Genomic DNA, 17789 nt, shown 5'->3' with positions numbered 1-17789 from the left:
AACTAGAGCGCTACCCCTGCCTACACCCAAAATGGCGCCCACCCTACACTGGTGCCAGCACCAGATCGGCTGTGCGTGGAGCGAAGCTGAGGTAGGAACAATGCAATAATCAGTTTTTAAAAGAACACAATGTACATACACTTTTTAAAAAATTAAGAGCAATTGTGTACAAATTATTACAGGACTTAAAAAACGAAGCGATAATAAGATAAAAGCGTCCTTCACACTAGCAGCCCCCGGCTTCCACCTCAGGGGTAACACACAAGTAATCTGTGTGGTAGCGTTCTGAAGTGATTTAAATAGTCTGGGAGGGCGGGAGGCAGCCGCAACTAGAGCCCTACCCCTGCCTACACCCAAAATGGCGTCCACCCTACACTCGTCCCAGCACCAGATCGGCTGTGCGTGGAGCGAAGCTGAGGTAGGAACAGTACAATAATCAGTTTTTAAAAGAACACAATTTACATACACTTTTTTAAAAATTAAAAGCGATCGTGTACAAATCGTGTACATCATATATCTGTCTCTGCCTCATTCTTCTATTTGTTTCTTACATATGCCAAAGCCTTAGATAATGCTTATGTCCACTCACATCAGGAGCAATAAGGTATAACTTGTAGCCAATATTTCAAATCCTTCTCAATGAAGAAAAATGAATGGATGCTGTTCAGCCACCTACCTTTGTACGAATCCTGCAGTAATGGACCACGGGTCAACACCATTTATTTATTTATTTATTTAAGTTTTGTATAGCGCTAGCTAGACCCGAAGGTATCAGTGCGCTTCACAACGTATACAAATAAGCAACAACATAACAGGTAGGTCGAAGCAGGGTAGGAAGAGTATGAGAAAACATGGTAGCACGTAAAAGTCTATACAGTATCAGCATGAGGGCGACATGGCAGAGAACAAATGAGAGTCATCAGGTTTTCGCTAGGACCAGAGAGTGAACTATCAAAGTCATACGATGGTTCTCGTTATGGACCAGCCCACTCAAGAAAGAAGGCTTTGAGTACTATCTTGAATTTCAGGAAGGAGACGGTCAATCTGATGTGGGGGGGGATGGAGTTCCATATCTTAGGAGCATTTGCCGCAAAGGACCTGTTAGATCTTTTACTTTTCTGTGATTTCAGAGGTATGAGTAGTAGCGTGTTGGAGCTTCTGAGGGTCCTGGACTGACCGTCTCTCTTGAGTTTATTGGCCAGATATTCCAGTTTACCTGTATGCAGGGCTTTGTGTGTGAGTCAGGCTGTGCGGAAGTTTGCTCGTAGGTTAATAGGAAGCCATTTCAGGTCCTTGAGAGCCGGGGTGATGTGCTCATATTTCTTAGTTCCCGTGACCATCCTAGCTGCTGCATTAAGGGTAGCAGTCAAAGGACCTAGATGAGATTTGGCTGTTCCAGTCAGAGTAGCAATGCCATAGTCGATCCTGGAGAGTACCAGTGCCTGAGTGGCCTGTTTCAGGTCTTTCAAGGGGAGGAAGGGTTTAAGTTTGTAGAGAAGTTTCAGGTTAAGGAAAGCACTTTTGGCAGTTTTAGAGATGTGTTCTTTCATGTCCAGTTTTGGGTCCAGAGTGATCCCTAGTGATTTGACGGAGGTTGTAGGAACAAGAGGAACATTGAGGGTGTTTAAGGCATTGAGCCATTCGAGTATTTGGGGATTTTCACTTTTGTTTGAGATGAGGAGAACTTCATTAAGTTTGAGGTGGTTGGAGGAGAGCCAGTGTTGAACCTCTGTGAGTGTGTCATTTAGTCTGTGGATGTCTGCGATCAAGGTGGTTTCCAGGTAGAGTTGTGTGTCGTCCGCATAGAGGTGAAAGGGGATGTTGGAGTTCCTTAGAATTGTAGTGAGGGGCTCCATGTAGATGTTGAAAAGTTGTGGAGAGAGTACTGACCCCTGTGGGACTCCTCTAGTAATAGGGAGGGGGTTTGATTTGGAGCTTTTAATTTTGATAATCTGTGTGCGGTTGTTGAGAAAGGAGGCGAACCATTTGAGAACAGTTTTTTCCAACCCCGCTCTCTTCTGTAGGACATTGAGTAGTAGGTTGTGATCCACTGTGTCGAACGCTGCCGAGAGGTCTAAGAGGATGAGGAGGCTGCATTGGTTGGAGTCGAGAGACATGTGTAGGTCATCCATCACATTGAGGATTGCGGTTTCTGTGCTGCAGCCCTTTCTGAACCCAGATTGGTGTGGGTCAAGAACATTCAAGATCTCTAGGTGATGGGTTAGTTGAGATAGCACACATTTTTCCAAAATTTTCGATAAGAGCGGCAGGTTGGACACTGGTCTGAAATTGTTCAAAACCGTAGGGTCAAGGCCAGGTTTTTTTAGGAGTGGCGTGACTTGACCTAGTTTAAGGCAGTCAGGGATGGAGCCATCGCTCAAAGAGCTGTTGATGATCTTGGCCCAGATAGGGGCTAGAGTAAGTTTCAGGCTTTTCGTCAGTCTCGAGGGCAGCTGATCAAGGGAGTGAGACGAGGGATTAGCGATGGCAATGAGATCGCTTATCGCTTCGGTTTGGATGGGTTGGAAGGAAGACCAGCGAGTGGCTGCAGTTGTAGGTCTTGAGTGGGTAGAAGCAGTAGGGCGCAACTCTGAGAGGACGGAAAGATTGCTGCAAGATCGGTCAATTGAGGCAATTTTTTCGTTGAAGAAGTTAGCAAATTCGTCGCACTGGGATTTGGACGCAGTTAAGCTGTCTGTCATAGGTATGGAGGTTTGGTTTCTGATGATATTGAAGAGTTCATTGGGCGGTTTTTAGCCTTGTCTAGAGCAGAGCAGAAGAAGGATAACTTTTGGTTCTTGATATGATTAAGGTAGGTTTTGCGAGCTGTTTTGAGTTGGTCCCGGTTAAAGGCAGTGGGGTTGTTCCTCCAGGATCTTTCCATGGCTCTTAGTCTGCGCTCATCATTGATGTCCATGGAGAACCAAAACCTGAAGGGGATGCTTCTGTTTTTCTTTTAGTTTTCTAGGTGCCAGCTGGTCCAGGACGCACTCCAGGTTGGAGTGATAGAGCGAGGTGAGATCCGTGGTTGAGAGGAGCTCCGACGAGCTCGGGAGGAGTGAGCTGAGAGCATCTTGTAACTTGTCAGGGGGGACTTTCGATAAGTTTCTGACCCACTTGGGGGAGGTTTTAGTGGATGGGAGGAAAGGAGCCGGGTGGTTGATGTGAAAGAGGATGGCGTGGTGGTCAGACCAGTCCACAGGGATGATGTGGTCAATTGAGACTGTCTTTTTGTCCGCAATGATTGCATCTAGGATCGCTCCTCTATGGTGTGTTTCTTCTGAGCAGTGTTGGATCATATCGTGGTCTTGTAGAAGGGAGGTGAGAGATTGGATGAGCGGATTCTTGGTTGCATTCCATCTTAGGTTGAGGTTGCCCAGGATTATTCTGACATCACTGTTGAGAGCGGTTTGAGTGATCAGATCCGATAGCTGTTCGCCAAATACAGTAGTATTGCCTGGAGGGTGGTAAAGGAGAAGGCATTGGAGTGGGCTGTGGTGGGGCGAATTGATGTTGACCGAGAGGCATTCAAAGGAGTTGTAGAGGAGGGAGGGGGATTCAGTAATGGAGAGGTCACTTCTGTGGATAATTGCTGTTCCGCCTCCTTTGCGTATGGGCCTGTCTTAGTGGATAAGTGAGAAGCCAGGGGGCACCAGCGTGTCCAAGATGGGAGGGGATAGGGTGTTCAGCCATGTTTCAGTGATGAAGGATACATCTAGGTCATGGGAGAGGATAGTTTCGGCTAATTCAGTTGCGTGTTTGACGGCTGATCTGCAGTTGATGAGCATGCAGTTGATGGGAGGTTCAGCATCCGGGTTCCGGTTGACCAAATTCCCTCTGGGTAGGGATGCGAGATAGGCTGGGGGTCTGGCAGTTTTGCGGTGAGGCGGGTCTCTTCTCATACCAGTGATGACTTGGATCGAAGAAAGGGGTGAGAGGTGCGGGAGTAGAGCTTGTGCAGAATGGTTGGGAGGGGGTTTATAGGATGTGACTCGGGAGCTCACTTCCTGAGGGGAGGGAGAGGGAGAGGTTCTTCCGGGACAGTCAACTTGTGGTTCAGTCTGGGGTTCAGTAAGAGGAGGCCGAGAGCCTGGGGGGGACAGGGGTCTGATCAGGGGGCGGGTGTCATTCCTAATGGGAGGTTGCTGCAGGGGGGGAGGTGAGACGAGATGGGGGGGTAGCTGTAGTTTCTCTAGGGAGGAAACGGTTTCTTTTAGTCCGAGGATCAGCGCGGCGATCTGGGCTTCAAGAAGGTCCAAGCGATGTGTCATCATGGGAGCTGGGGGGGGTAGAGAGGTGGGAGCAGGGCCTTAAGTGAGAGGGGCTAAGGGGCAGGGCCTTCGTGGGGGGGAGAGACGAGGTAGGAGGGACCGATTCCGGTTTGAAGAGAACTGGAGAGGGAGAGGGGTAATGGGGCGAGATGCTGTTTGGAGGGATGGTTGGGGAGGGAGGGACTGAGTCAGGATTGGTGTTCAGATGGGCGAGGGCTAGAGAGGGGGAAAGGGTTTGGGGTGAGATAATGATTGGGGGGATAGCAGGGGTGGGGGGATCAGGTTCAGGTTTCGAGATCATGTGGTCAAGGAAACGAGAGGGAGGAGGGTTGCAGCCTTTTTGGGAGAGGTGGTTATCTTCGCTGAGTGGAATGGTGCGCGCTAGTGTTCTGGGAGGTAGGGAGGAAGGGGGGTGTCCGGAGGATTGGAAGATGGAAGGGAGGGAGGGGGGTGCAGAGTTCTGTGAGGTAGGGAGGAAGTGGAGGTGGCCGTGGGGTGAGGTGAATTAAAGGACGAGGCTGGGGGAGGTGAATGGCTGGTGACATGAGTAGGCATGGGTGGTGGTGCACGAGGAGGTGAGGGAAGCCTGCTTTGCGGCTTGGGGGTTTGACTGGAGCCACTGGGGGGGAGGTGCATGGCTGGTAAGCGTAGAGAGCAGTAGCCGTCTTTAGAGTGGGGAAGAGGGAGCCAAAGAACTCTAGGTTTTCATCTTTTGCCTGAATAAGAATGGTGCCATTCAGGAAAATGGTGATGGTGATGTCTCCAGAGAGAGACTGTTGGTTGAGGGGGGAGATAGTTAGTTTCCGGTTATGTTCTGTGAGGGTGGTTTTTGAGACAGGGAGGAGTGAGTTAAAAGTGGTAACCCATAGGTCCGGTCTTAAGGTGTGAAAGATGAAGTCCATTTTTCTTTGCCCTCTTGATGAGCAGTGGTAGGTGTCCACAATGAGTGTTTCGGGATGTTGCCTAATTAGATTCTGTTTAAAGCGTTTTTTTGCTTTGAAGGAGAGTTTTTGTGGGAAAGTTATGGTGTAGGTGTTCTGACCGAGAGGGGAAAGGGGATTCTGTAACAGGCAGGACTGCATGACTGAGCTCAAGGTCGGAGGCATCCTGGAGCAAATTAGGGGAATGGTTTGTTGTTCAACTGGAGTGTCCTGGGTGGTTAGAGGTTGTATGTCTAAAGAGTAAGGTGCTCTTGATGATTGGAGAATGCACTATTGCGTTGAGCTTCTTGCTTAAGGCGTGATATTTAGGTTGCGGCAGAGGCGAAGGGCGGCGTAGCAGGGGTCCAGAGGAGTGTGTTTTGCTCCGAAGCTCCTTTGATCAGAGGTGATGTCCATATTAGTGCTAGGCAGCTCTTAGCAGTGGATAACAGAATTGGAGATTGTGTGGAGAGCGTGTTGTGCCTAGAGAGCGGTCAAAGTACCCTCCGTTTGTGGCATTGGGCGTGCGTAGTACTCTAAACGTGCCAACATGTCTTTTGTTTTAATGTCGAGTTGCTGTTTTGGGGGCCGGTAGTGATGCTTCATGGTCAGAAGCTAGTTTGCTTTGTAGTAATGTCCAAAGTGGCGGCCATCTTGAAGCCAGGCAGCCTTATGCAAGGGGGAAATGAGCTGGAGCTTGCAAGTCGAGTGGGTAAGCGCCTGCAGAGGGGTAAATGTGCCTTCTGAACCTGGTGTCAAGCAGGGAAGTCCTTGCATCTTGTCCGTGGTGCGATTCACGATCGGAATCTCCTCGAATGTGTTGGGATGTCTGACATGGTGGCCATCTTGGGTCCAGGCATCCCGAGGTGAGGGACGAGTAGGAACTTTCCTGGGGGCCGGGTAAAGTTAATTAATATTTGAGGAGGGAGTCGAGTGATTGCGGCGTCCGGTAGTCGTTGCTGGGGTCCAGAGGAAGGGCAGCATGGGCCGAGTCGCTTTGAGACGTTTTCTACTCGGGTCGAGCCGCCATCTTGAGGACAGGCATCGACCGGAGAGGGGAGAGCTGCCTTATGTGGTAGATGCCGGGCAGGAGAGCCTGCGTTGGTCCGGGAGCCACATCAAGTACCCCTCCGCCCCGGTAAGTGAGCAACTGAACACGGGGGGGGGCGCCGCGGTAGGGAAGCAGAGCAGCAGATCGGGAGCGGGCAAGGGCATGTACCTTCAGCCTCCGGATCTGTGGTCTAGCAGCCAGCTAGCGATCCTCGAGCCTTCCTTGTTCTGGGCTCGTTCCTGTGGGGACAGTCGAGCCTTCTCCCTCTAGAGTCTTCCAGCGAGGGGGTTCCGGTGGGGTCGCTCCGGTCAGGGAAAAACACTAAAGAGTGTACCATTGACCGGAGCTCGTCCCAGTCACTCCCTGCTTGCGGCGGCCATCTTGAGTGAGCCATCCCGCTCCTGGGAGCGACCGACTTCCAGTTGGCAGTCCCGATCGGCTAATTACAATGCGACCGAACGCTGTTCCGTAACATACTCCCTTATCTCAATGGTGTAAACCGGCCGTAACACAAGCTCCCATTGAGAAAAGTGAGGTGTTGTTCATCCCTGTACCCTGTGGCAGGCACTACAAGGTGCAGGTCATAACAGGGGCACCATAGGTGCCTCCTCGGACCTCCACCGAAGGCCGTACGTACAATGGGGCCCTGCTGGGTGCCTCCAAATACACTTTCCAACATGGTTTCCATGTTGGACAGGCCCGCATGGAAACCATGCCGGAAACTGAACTGTGGATTGTAATCCGAAAGGCCGGTAGGCATGCCCTTGAGGATTATGAGGACCAACAAGCCGGTTTACTTAAGGACCACCTAGGTTGTAATTAGGCGGTCGGAAAGTAAACCAAGGGGCTGATTACAATGCAGCCCTGAAGGTTCTGACCGTCGGTCAGAGCCTTTATGGACTGCATCGTAATCCGCCCCCTAAAATGTTATCAATCTTACAAGAACTGAAAAGAAATGTTAAAATTAAAGTCACAATAAAAATATAAATCCTCAGCTACTAGGTATCAGGCTAGGTAATAAACACAGCAGCATTATCCAATACCCAATTAAAGAAATTCAATTGAGGTTTCATCATCAAACACTTTATTCAATGTTTTCAACCATAAAAGTACATCAATATATACTAAATATATACAGTACATATGTAAAACTAGAGACAGACAAACTAAATTCAGAACACTGTGCTGTGTCATGTCATGACAAAATTTCAAAAATTTATTGGAGTGTACCTTTAAATTGTAATAAATCCAAGTGTCAAAATACCCATAAGAACTTGACAAGAAATACTTTATAATTAGTTACAATGGGCATTTGAAAAGAGATATAGTTGAAATACAACTGAACTGTGGATTGTAATCCGAATGGCCGGTATGCCTGCCCTTGAGGATTATGAGGGCCAACAAGCCGGTTAACTTTCGGACCACATAGGTTGCAATTAGGCGGTTGGAAAGTAAACCAAGGGGCTGATTACAATGCAGCCCTGAAGGTTCTGACCGTCGGTCAGAGCCTTTACAGACTGCATCGTAATCGGCCCCTAAAATGTTATCAATCTTACAAGAACTGAACAGAAATGTTAAAAATAAAGTCACAATAAAAATATAAGTCCTCAGCTACTAGGTATCAGGCTAGCTAATAAACACAGCAGCATTATCCAATACCCAATGGAAGAAATCCAATTGAGGTTTCTGATTATGCTAACCTGAGATGGGGGAATGCCAAATCATTACAATATCTGATAGTTCAGGACACAGTGTATTCCAACCCCTCCACTTCAATAATGAATATCACACTCAACACTACTAAGCAACAGGACATGTATTGAAAAATATGTATTTTAAACTTGTAACTCAGTACATAAAATCTGAAATTTAACAACACAGACTATAAAAATAAATGTGGTAAATATTGTCATGATGAGAGAAAACAGCAAGAAAATTTGAACATCAATGTCGAGTCCTTATCGTACTAACTCCCTCATGCTTTTTTGAGATGATATGCTAAACTTGCTGGAGCATTAAATAGTGAGTCTCTCATAGTGTCTCAGTGCCATGATCTGAGTTTTGGGAGAATACATTTCAGGTTAGTGAGAAATTCTATTATTCATCAAGTTTGGAGAGGAAATAGTTGTTTCAGTGTCTGGCAAACGCCATGTCATACATGAACGTGACACGCCATACTTTCCAACTCGAAAGGATCACCTTTAATTACATAATTAAACATCAAAACAGTATACCTTAACTTCATTTTGCCTGACACAGTGGTGCCACATAATTTCAAATGTAACATAGCATCCCTCTTAAACATGGAGTAAGGTCAGCTAACAACAACGGCTCCACAGAAATGTAAAACAGGCATTTTACTTGTAACTCCACATACACATTACCTTTTCATTTTATATCACCATTATTCATGTTAATACGCCCCATTCATTGGATTTACAATATTTCTTAATGTCGGAGGCCATCTGTGAGCCAGTTTGGCCAAGTAGGGAATTCCACCACTACTACTAAACACTGTAATAAACATATACTCACACACCTGATTAAAGCGTAAGGTAACTGCAAAATAGGCCACGCTAAATAAGATTCGTGCTTGTTTTGCTTTAACATTAAACAACAAGCATTGGAAATGCAGTAGGTCTCACATTTGTTAGAATTGGAGCTATTGGCATTGAAAATGGAATTTTCTTTTACTATATGCACACAAAGAAAGTGTTTGAATATTCCTTTGACACTGTTAATATATACTAAATACTTCAAAATTGATGAATGGGTCCAGTTTTTTTACCTTTATTGATTTACTCTGTTGATAAATGATTGTGCAATAATGCTAACATAATTGATTGTTCTACTCTGAGCTCTGCTCTTTATATGACAACGGGGGGAAGACCATGGTCTGATCGCATCTGTGGCTTAAAACCTGGCATCTCCATTGACAGGCCTCGGAAGTGACTCTAGTGCTGGCATGCTGGTGCAGAGGGGCACTGTGGGAGGTTGCGGGCCCAATCTCAGCATAGTAGCTACTGCAAAGCCTCTCAAGGCAGACACTAACTGCAGCCTGTGCACTGCTGCTGGCGTGCACGGGTGTGTTGTACACAAGAGATTAAGTAAACCCACATGAGTAATGACAGTGGACCTGATTATTTGATATTGTGTTGGAAAGAATATTGTTCGCCTGCAGGCAATGAAGCTGTGGCAAGGGGAAAAAGTCAGCCTGTAAGTATTGTATACCGAGCTTTGGGGTCCTACCCCGAACAAAGAATCTCTAAATAAATGCACTGACGCCTTGAGTGTGGCTGTGCACCCCATAAATGCTGCAACAAGAAAGGGGGTATTTGCCATTATACAATCTTTCAGACAGAGATCAAGGTGCGTCTGAATAGCCCATCAACGGACGAATGGTAATGATGGGTGTGCCAAAAGCCTACAGAAGAGATTACAACAGGTCTTACAGACAGCGCAAGCGCTGTTGAGGCTCGACCTAAAAATATATATAGCATGAGAGCTCAGAGGAAGCAGCTCTGACATGGATGCAATTCACCTCTTGAATCTCAGTGTAAAATAATATTAGAGCAAGAGAAAATCATGATTAGCTCACACCCTTTTCTTCGAATGAAATTCAGCATTCAGAGTGGCTTACCCTTTCTTAATGATGAAGCCTTCTCTTTTACAAATAGTTCGGCAGTAAGTGGTATAAATTCGCCTTGCTCTACACAGGTGTTGTATATTCACACTTAGAATGCTCTGCGCCTAAAGTGAGAGACACCCATAAGCCCTAGATTATATTTTTCAATTTTGCATATGCTACGCAACGTGTTACCCTAATCATGTCAGAGTTTTGATTATGAAACTACATAAATTAAGAGAACTTAGTAAAGTACAGCAAAACAAAACAAAAACCAACGTGAGCGACTGTCAGCGATATATTGAATATTATCACTCTGCTGAACACTGTCAAATGAGTCAGATTGCTGTTTTTTGCCAGTTCTTTCTGCCTTTGAAATATATCCTATTCTGTTTGTAGAGGCTGTCTAGTGTTGTCTTCTGAAGGATGCAGGTCATGTTGAGTTGCCTTCCCTCCCATTGGCCAGGCTCTGGCAGCATCTGAGCTCCTTTCAGACTCCCAGTCCCAGGGCTTGGTGGAAAGGGGGTGTCTAACATCCCCCTCCTACGGAAGCTTTCTGCACTGGTGTTCCAAAGATGCTTCAAACGAAGCTTTCTCATTCAGTAAATATTCAGCAAAGCTTCTCTGAACCAGAAGAAAAGGCAAAGTTCTTTGCTCCCCCAGAGGAGCTGTTCCTTTTGTAAACGTGACCTTACATGGACTTCTTGAATAAGGTTGAGCTGTTTTTTCTTGTGCTCTGCTGGGGCCATGGGAGCTGCCTGTTATTGGACATCCACAAAATTCCCACCTGGCATCGAGCTGCAGAAATGGCATTTTTTAATGCTCTTGTTTTAAAGGGAATCCATGATGTACTGAAAAGATGCTTAAATTCTTCAACTTATCGGCAGGGCACCTCTGTCGAGAATGTAAAATGTTTCTCGTCACTGCAGGAAATTGAGTGAGGGGATGTTTCTCTTTCTGTTGCCTTATGTTTACAAATCCCCTTTTTGAGTTTTTTTACACAAATGGGGAATAGAGTGTGTGTGTGGAAGAGAGCTGACTGACACGCAGCCGACCAGCAGAACATGGGAATAAATAAATAAAACAAATACATTTACAGAAAATAAGAAAGGACACACTGGGATGAGAGCAGATGTGTCTCCTGTCTCATTAAGAGATCAGTAAGAGCGCCACGTTTATTGTCGTGTCCGCCTTTGAAAAGGCCTGCAGTAAAGTGTGTGTGCAGGCCTGTCTAAATACCGGTGACGACTCCTATTGTGGAAAGGGACCACCACAAAGACATCATCTGAGCCTCGCAGGGACCCCATGGAGAGGGTGGCTGGGACTGAGACTGGGTCAGAGAGAGGTGTGTGGCAATGCAGCATCTAGCCGCCCGAAGCATCAGTACCTGGTACCGTGGGGTGTTTCCAGCTCTGCCCAGAATCGTGTAGGAGCCAACAAAGGACTACGGAATGACGCGCCAGAGCTGAACATCAAAAAACGAAACAAACAAAGGACTACAAAATGATGCACACGGATGCCGAGCTGCCGAAATAAAAGTGAACAGCACACCTGAGAAGGAATGGCCGACCAGGAGGAACCATTCTCCCGTAGTGATGGTTCACCTGGAAGAACAATGAGTGAAATCGCCTGGGCGTCAACCAGACACCCACAGGAGGGACAAGTACAACAAATGCACCAATAAGAAGGCAGTATTTCTGAATGGCCCAGCATTGAGCAAATGGCAATACTGGGTGTGTCAAAAACCTACAGAAGAGATTACAACAGGTCTTTCAGACATCACAAGTGCTGTATTAGATTCCACTGAAAATAGCTCATGGTTTTTAAACAAAGAAACTCTAGAGGGCTTCTTCCTACAAATTTCTAGGGGCTTGGATGGCTGTAAGAGGTCAATCCACAACTCATGGGAAAGGTCAAAAGAGCACCGCTCAAATTCAGATTTTTGCTTTTCAAAGTTTATTACAGATTCTGAACTCTCCAAACATAACTGCTCTGACAATGGTAGTTGAATATGACTTCATGCCATCATTGACTTTCACGGAGATAACATTGAAAAAATAGATTTGACTACTGGCTAGTTAACCCTTTCCATGCTCATGACGAGCCCAGCACTCCATCAATTTGGCCATGTGCACTACAGCAAGAATTTTCTTTATGAGAGTGAAGTGGGCTTCGACTGAGGAACACAAATGTAAATTTTAAGCTATAGGAGTTGTCTGACCCACATTGTAAACTACATACACTTAGCCGGTCACACCCTGGACGGGGTCTTCACTAATGACCCCAGGGTAGAGTCCGGGATCCCCCTTCCTCTGTCTTGGTCAGACCACACGGCCATCCCGCTGGATTTTACACATCCCAGCAATCCCATCCCCTTAGAAAATTCCTGTATGTGGGAATCTAAAAGAAACTTCAGAGCGTTAAATAGTCATCTATTAGCTCCTCTTTTGCCCACCCAACCCCATTTACCTACAAATGATATTGACTCCGCAGCTTCTGATCTGCATAATGCTATTCTAAAAGCGGTGGATGAACTGGCTCCGGTTAAACAGACTTATTCCACTAGGAAGCGTCCCTCGGCCCCTTGGTACTCTGATAGTCTTAGATCACTGAGGCAGGGATGTAGGAGACAAGAGAGGCTCTGGAGAGTCAATCTAGATCCAGATGAGTAGACCAAACACACACTCTTACTCAAAGAGTATAAAACTGCGGTGCTCGCAGAAAAGAAATTACATTTTTCTAAATTGACTGCCTCCCTCACCTCCTCCAGGGAACTGTTCAAAATTGTTGACTCTTTATCAGTCCTGCAAGCCCCTAATCCGGTAACAGAATCCCAGGAGCTTTGTGACCAGATATCCACCTTTTTCCTCACAAAGATAGCTGACATTCACTCCAGCTTAGAAGCTCGCATTCAAGAACTAGGATCCCCCCTGCCCCACTACCTTATCCTGCCACAGAAGATCCTACAGAGTCACCACAGGGTAGCTCTCTTACTTTCCCCCTGATCACGTTAGAGCAACTCAATGTGTATTTGGATAGGCTTAAATCAGGTTCTCCCCTTGATCCCTGCCCTCTGAAGGTCTTCAAAGAGTGCAGAGATGTTCTACTTCCTGTGTTCCTGGAAGTCATTATTCTGGCCATCCATCAAGGTGCTTTCCCGACCCTCTGGAAAAGGGCTATAGTTAAGCCCCTTCTTAAAAAGGCCTCGCTCGACCCTAGGATCCTTAAAAATGTTCGGCCTATCTCATTACTCCCAGCACCCGCAAAAATGCTAGAGGCCCACGTAAATCACCATCTGAGTGCCTTCTTGGAGAACTCCAGCCTTCTTGATCCCTCTCAGCACGGCTTTCGCAGGTCTCACAGCACCGAGTCCGCCCTGACAGTTGTCACCAATAACATCCGTGCTAAGGTCGACAGTGGCCAGACTACTCTTCTGGTCCTGCTCGACCTTACTGCCGCTTTCGACACCCTATCCCCCTCCATCTTAGTCGAACGGCTCAAGGAGATAGGAGTGGACGGACCTGCACTTAGTCTCTTAAAATCTTTCCTGGACGGCCGTGCACAGAGGGTCAAGCTGGGGGACTTTCTTTCCCCAGCTAAACCTGTGCAATGCGGGGGGCCTCAGGGTTCGTCCCTGAGCCCCATGCTCTTTAACATTTGCGTTACACCCCTAGCCAGGCTTGTTAGATCTTTTGGGCTGGAAGTTCTCTCCTATGCTAATGACACTCAGATTATGGTCTCTCTTTCTCAATCCGTCGATATTACAGCCGGAAACTTTAAGAATTGCATGGAAGCGGTTGCAAACTGGATGGTGAGGAATTCCCTTAAATTGAATGGGGAAAAAACGGAGGTGCTGATCTTCGGAGGCAAGGAGGAGATCTGGTCAATGAACTGGTGGCCTTCCTCCCTTGGAGCCTGTCCATCGCCCTCTCAGTCTGCTCGGAACCTAGGCGTTATCTTTGATACCAAACTCTCCTTCCAAAAACAAGTCAGCAGAACGACCTCTACCTGCTGTGGTGTCCTTAGATCCCTGAGGAGATTAGTACATTATCTTTCCACCGATGCCCGTAAATTGGTTACGACGGCCCTAATCTCCTCAAGGCTAGATTACTGTAACTCGTTGTACCTGGGAATTAACAAATCCCAGATACAGCGTCTGCAAACAGTTCAAAACGCAGCAGCTCGGTTTGTTACTGATGCCCCGAAACTCGCCTCAGCCACCTTTATTAGGAAGGACCTTCACTGGCTTCCTATTCAGGCCAGAATAGAGTTCAAGGTTCTATGTCTCACCCATCGTGCCTTGCACGGGTTTGGCTCTGAAGACATCAAACCCCTGGTGAACCCGTATGCCCCCGGCAGGGCACTTCGTTCAGCTAACAAACATCTTTTGTCTGTTCCTAAAACCAGCAAAGCCAGATGGGGCGACAGAGCTTTCAGCTCCTGCGCTCCTAAAATCTGGAACACTCTTCCGGCTGAGATTAAGGAACTCACCTCCCACCCCCTTTTCCGAAAGGCTCTGAAGACCTGGTTCTTCAGGGAGGCCTACCACTGACCTTTCCCCCCACCTCTCCACCACACAGCCTTTTATTCCATCTTTAGCGCCTTGACGCCCTTGGGCATAGTAGCGCTATACAAATTCTCCCTCAACTCAACTCAACTCATATGTGTAGCATGAGGGACTAGGAACAATTATAATTTCTAGGTTTCTTTTTATATCCCTAGCCTGTATGATTATAATACCTAGCTTTCTTTTTATATCCATAACCTGTATGATTACAATACCTAGGTTTCTTTTTATATCCCTAGTCTGTATGATTATAATACCTAGGTTTCTTTTTATATCCCTAGCCTGTATGATTATAATACCTAGGTTTCTTTTTATATCCCTAGCCTATATGATTATTACACCTAGGTTTCTTTTTATATCCCCAGCCTGTATGATTATAATACCTAGGTTTCTTTTTATATCCCTAGCCTGTATGATTATAATACCTAGGTTTCTTTTTATATCCCTAGCCTGTATGATTATATTACCTAGGTTTCTTTTTATATCCCTAGCCTGTATGTATTTAGTGCCAGATTTGCTAACAAGTCACACAGCACAACACAGCAAGACACCTTACTACACAGTGTTGCAGGGAGATGACAGGAATGCAACATATCTACTTAGATAAGACGCATTACTGCTATCTTACTGTGCCAACGCAGGCACCCACGCTCCACCCATGGAACGCCTTCCTGTGGCAAGTGCAGACCTGGCAATTCTGATTGGCCTGTTCTGATTGGAGCAGGGTCAAAACTAATTTGAAAATGGCTGGGTCTAAACTGAGGTGGCATGGTGAGCGAAAAACAATGGATTGGGATGCTGTCCAGGGCGATCACAAGTGGTTGAGATTGATTCAGGCATTCCACCCATCACTTTGTTTTTTGATAACCTAAGTGTGACCGGTATGCCTCAATGTGGATCCCAGTACTTACTGTGCCACCGGAATCAAGGTATACCTGACTGACAAGCCCATAATGAAGGCAGAACCAGTCCTCGGTTGCTTTCTTCCCAGTTAAGGGAGGTCCTGCCCTGGTAGTTGGAACTGGACTGTTCTGATTGGAGCAGGGTCAAGACTGATTTGCACATTTGGGTCTTGCCTCAGGTGCGACGGTGAGTAAAAAATGATGGATTTGGACATGGATGAGAATAATCGCCACTGAATGGCATTAATTCAAGCATTCCATAAGTCACTTTGTTATATGATGACCTAAGTGTGACAGGTGTGCCCCGACGATGTTCTGTGCTCACCGTGTCACCGAAATCAAGGTGTTGATGGTTGATGAGCCCATAATAAGGGTGAAACCGGTCCTGGGTTGCTTGAGATCCACTCTCAGGAGGAACTGGCCTGGCAGTTCCGTCTGGACTGTTTGAAGCAGAGTCAAGACTGGTTTGCAAATGGCTGGGTACAAAATGAGAGTGACATGGCGGGCTTGAAATGAAAGATTGGGATGCGGCCCGGAGAGATCGCCAGTGGCTTAGATGAATTCAAGCTTTTCATCCAAAGCTTTGCTTTTGATGCCCTAAGTGTGACTGGTATACCCAGACATGGGTCCAGGGCTCTCTGTGCTACTGGAATCAAGCTATACCTGGCTGTCGAGCCCATAATAATGGCAAAACAGGTCCTGGGCCGCTTGTTTTCCGGTTGAGGGAGGTCCTAGCCTCACAGTTCCAGCTGGACTGTCCTGATTGGATGAGGGTAAAAAATGCTCTGCATATGATTGGGTCCCAACTGAGGTGGCATGGTGGGGGGAAATTATAGATTGGGATGTGGCCCAGAGCGATCGCCAGTGCCTGAGAGTAATTCAAGCATTCCATCGATCACTTTGTTTTTTGATGCCACTACATTTGAGGTGTCATGCGAATCCTGTTTAAAATATACAGTGAAAACACAGGAACAACAGAAAACAATGGGTGTTGTTCATGGTGCTTTTTTGGCACTATTTTTTTAGCACAAATGATGCCCTCACATACAAAAATTGACGCTGTTACTAATTTTGCCCTAACATTTAGCGCAAATTAGCAGATTTGTATATCATTTAATTATGCATAATCTTGCATGATTCTTATGAAATGCCACTTATTTATACAAAAGCAAACTAAATGAGTTTCTAACACCTCTAAAAAGTAGTCCTTCCTTCAGTGTGAAAGCATATCAAAACATATGTTCTTACACTTGACCCCATGTCCACAGATTTCATATTTAGCTCATAAATATTAAAATTCACTAATATGTCATTTACCTCTTTCCTTCTCCAGGTCACAGGCTGAGGCTCCTGAGGGGAGAAGAGAAATATCAGACACAATCTACTTTGGAATGTTTCTATCTCATGATGAAGATGTGAGCACACACTGGTACATATCAAACACAACATTCACATTAGTTGCATTGCCACTTTCCTCATTTGGGGGTGAACGCTAAGAGCATCCACTGAATTCACACTTATATGAGTCATCATCTCCCTTCTCCTACCCCACAGTTAAAAGAGAACCATGGACAACAGACACCAGACACTGAAATGTACTTCACAAGAGTAAAGCTCACAGCTCCCCAACAGCAAATCAGAACAAAGGACTATTGGAAGTATCACTGCAGCATATTACTATGTGGTCCTGGTGTGACAGATATTTGCCATGCATCTGTACCCCAGAATCATGCTGCACCTCAACAGATAGACCCATCAAAGTTAAAGTGTGTGTGTGGGGGAGTTTAGGGGTGCTGTTTAAGCATTAGGAAGGTCTTTCATAAAGTTGGTTGTTATCTCTAATGATATAATGAACATCACGTCATGAACTAGAAGACTGCAAAGAGTTATTTTCAGTAGTAATTCCCATTCAAAAGATTGTATTGTTTTCATTGGCATATGCCTGTGTTCCAATCCTTTTAACGTAGTTATGAGTGCCATGGGCTTTGCCTGCCTACACAGACCTTACAGCCCTCTGGAAAAGGATTTTTCTTATAGTGAAATGTTGTTCATATGAGCACAGTTTTACCTCCCTCTCCCACTAAGCCAATAAATGAGAACAAGAGATGATATAAATGATATGCTGAAATTCAGTTTACAGGAACATAATGTTGAATCATAGGCTGAATCCACGCTAGTAAACGAGGACCACTAAAATGGAGAGTGTACTTCTAAGTGATATTTGTCAGTGTATTTCCCGGGCCACTAGAATTATGTATCGGGGATGACTAATTTACGTGACAGTGGCAATGTTCCTGTATTTTTTGTCTTTTATTTGGCCTTCTTAACATGTGTTTTTACCGTCTGGGCAACGTGGCAACTTATTAATGCCGGTTCATACCTAAGGACCAATTTATATGTGGTAATCACATGAGCGGATGCTGGTACTGGGAAGCAGAGCCGGCGGTGCAGCG

General features: G+C 46.1%; 1 protein-coding gene across 1 annotated transcript in view; it reads right to left on the bottom strand.

The window, feature by feature from the left end:
* The window catches only part of LOC144754115 (butyrophilin subfamily 1 member A1-like), a 588580-nt gene that overhangs the window by 487391 nt on the left and 83400 nt on the right, over positions 1-17789 (bottom strand). The window contains exon 4 of the mRNA XM_078641681.1: positions 16654-16686. Coding sequence (XP_078497807.1) covers positions 16654-16686 — 33 coding nt within the window. The remainder of the gene's footprint in view (positions 1-16653; positions 16687-17789) is intronic.

Source organism: Lissotriton helveticus, chromosome 5_1 (genome assembly GCF_964261635.1).
Source record: "Lissotriton helveticus chromosome 5_1, aLisHel1.1, whole genome shotgun sequence".
In the NCBI taxonomy this organism is placed as follows: domain Eukaryota; kingdom Metazoa; phylum Chordata; class Amphibia; order Caudata; family Salamandridae; genus Lissotriton; species Lissotriton helveticus.
The sequence above is the reverse complement of the archived record's forward strand: the minus strand, read 5'-3'. Positions and strand labels throughout refer to the sequence as shown.